At 50.2% G+C, this 1,039-nt stretch overlaps 1 protein-coding gene across 1 annotated transcript; it reads right to left on the reverse strand.

Moving 5' to 3' along the window:
* Nucleotides 1-5: 5 nt before the first annotated feature.
* Nucleotides 6-914, reverse strand: VTP21DRAFT_6929 (uncharacterized protein; the record flags this gene model as incomplete). Its single annotated transcript, XM_069397613.1, has 2 exons — nt 6-793; nt 880-914. Coding segments are annotated over 2 exons (823 nt in total), but the record flags the coding sequence as incomplete, so codon positions are not given.
* Between the last annotated feature and the right edge of the window lie 125 nt (nt 915-1,039).

Below are 1,039 nucleotides of genomic sequence, written 5' to 3' on the forward strand. Positions count from 1 at the left end.
TTTACCATAGGTGGATGTGAGTGTGTAGCATGTGGGTTCAGCTGTCAGAGTCACAACCGTCACTGGAGCGCCAGAGGGAACATCAGTAGGAGTTATCAATGGAACGCCAGGAGTAGATGTTAGGGTGTAAGTCCTAGGATACGAAGTGTCCCGGGTGATGGTCACAATGGTGACGGGTGCACCAGAAGGAACATCGGTAGGAGTCACTAAAGGAACGCCAGCCGTAGATGTAATGGTATAAGTTGGAGTAACCGTTACAATGGTAACAGGAGAGCCAGAGGGAACGTCAGCTGGTGTTGTCAGAGGTTTACCATATGTTGAAGTTAGAGTGAATGTCTGACGCTGAGGTTCTAGCGAAGTAGGAGTTACAGTTACTGTAACCGTTATGCAATCAGATGGATATCCTGTAGGAGTGGAAGGCTCTTCTTCTCCAACAGTCAAAGTCACAGTCACAGTAAGCGGAGGAGGAGTCTCACAAGGTGTAGTTTGAGGTGTAGGGATTGATTCAATCGGTGGGCGTGTCGGGGGAGTAGGGATTGACTCAATCGGTGGGCGTGTCGGGGGAGTAGGGATTGATTCAATCGGTGGGCCAGTTGGGGGAGTGGGGATTGATTCAATCGGTGGACGTGTTGGGGGAGTGGGGATTGATTCGATCGGTGGACGTGTCGGGGGAGTAGGGATTGACTCAATCGGTGGGCCAGTTGGGGGAGTAGGGATTGATTCAATCGGCGGACGTGTTGGGGGAGTGGGGATTGATTCGATCGGTGGACGTGTCGGGGGAGAAGGTGAAGGGCTAGGACCGTATATAGTAACAGTCACTGTAACACAGTCAGATGGCAGATTAGGAGGAATTGTGATTGTGCCATTCACGTCATATACGGTTGCAGTGGTAGGTGTAACGGTGGTAACGGCATATGGACAATCTGGTGAGGGTGTTACTAATGGTATTCCATGAGTAGAAGTTAAGGTTGTAGTCCCAATGCAAGTGTACGTGACAGAGTGTGGTGATTCAGTTGAAACTGTCACAATGGTGGTTGGA

The sequence above is a fragment of the Calcarisporiella thermophila genome (genome assembly GCF_041956535.1).
Source record: "Calcarisporiella thermophila strain CBS 279.70 unplaced genomic scaffold VTP21scaffold_3, whole genome shotgun sequence".
Taxonomy (NCBI): domain Eukaryota; kingdom Fungi; phylum Calcarisporiellomycota; class Calcarisporiellomycetes; order Calcarisporiellales; family Calcarisporiellaceae; genus Calcarisporiella; species Calcarisporiella thermophila.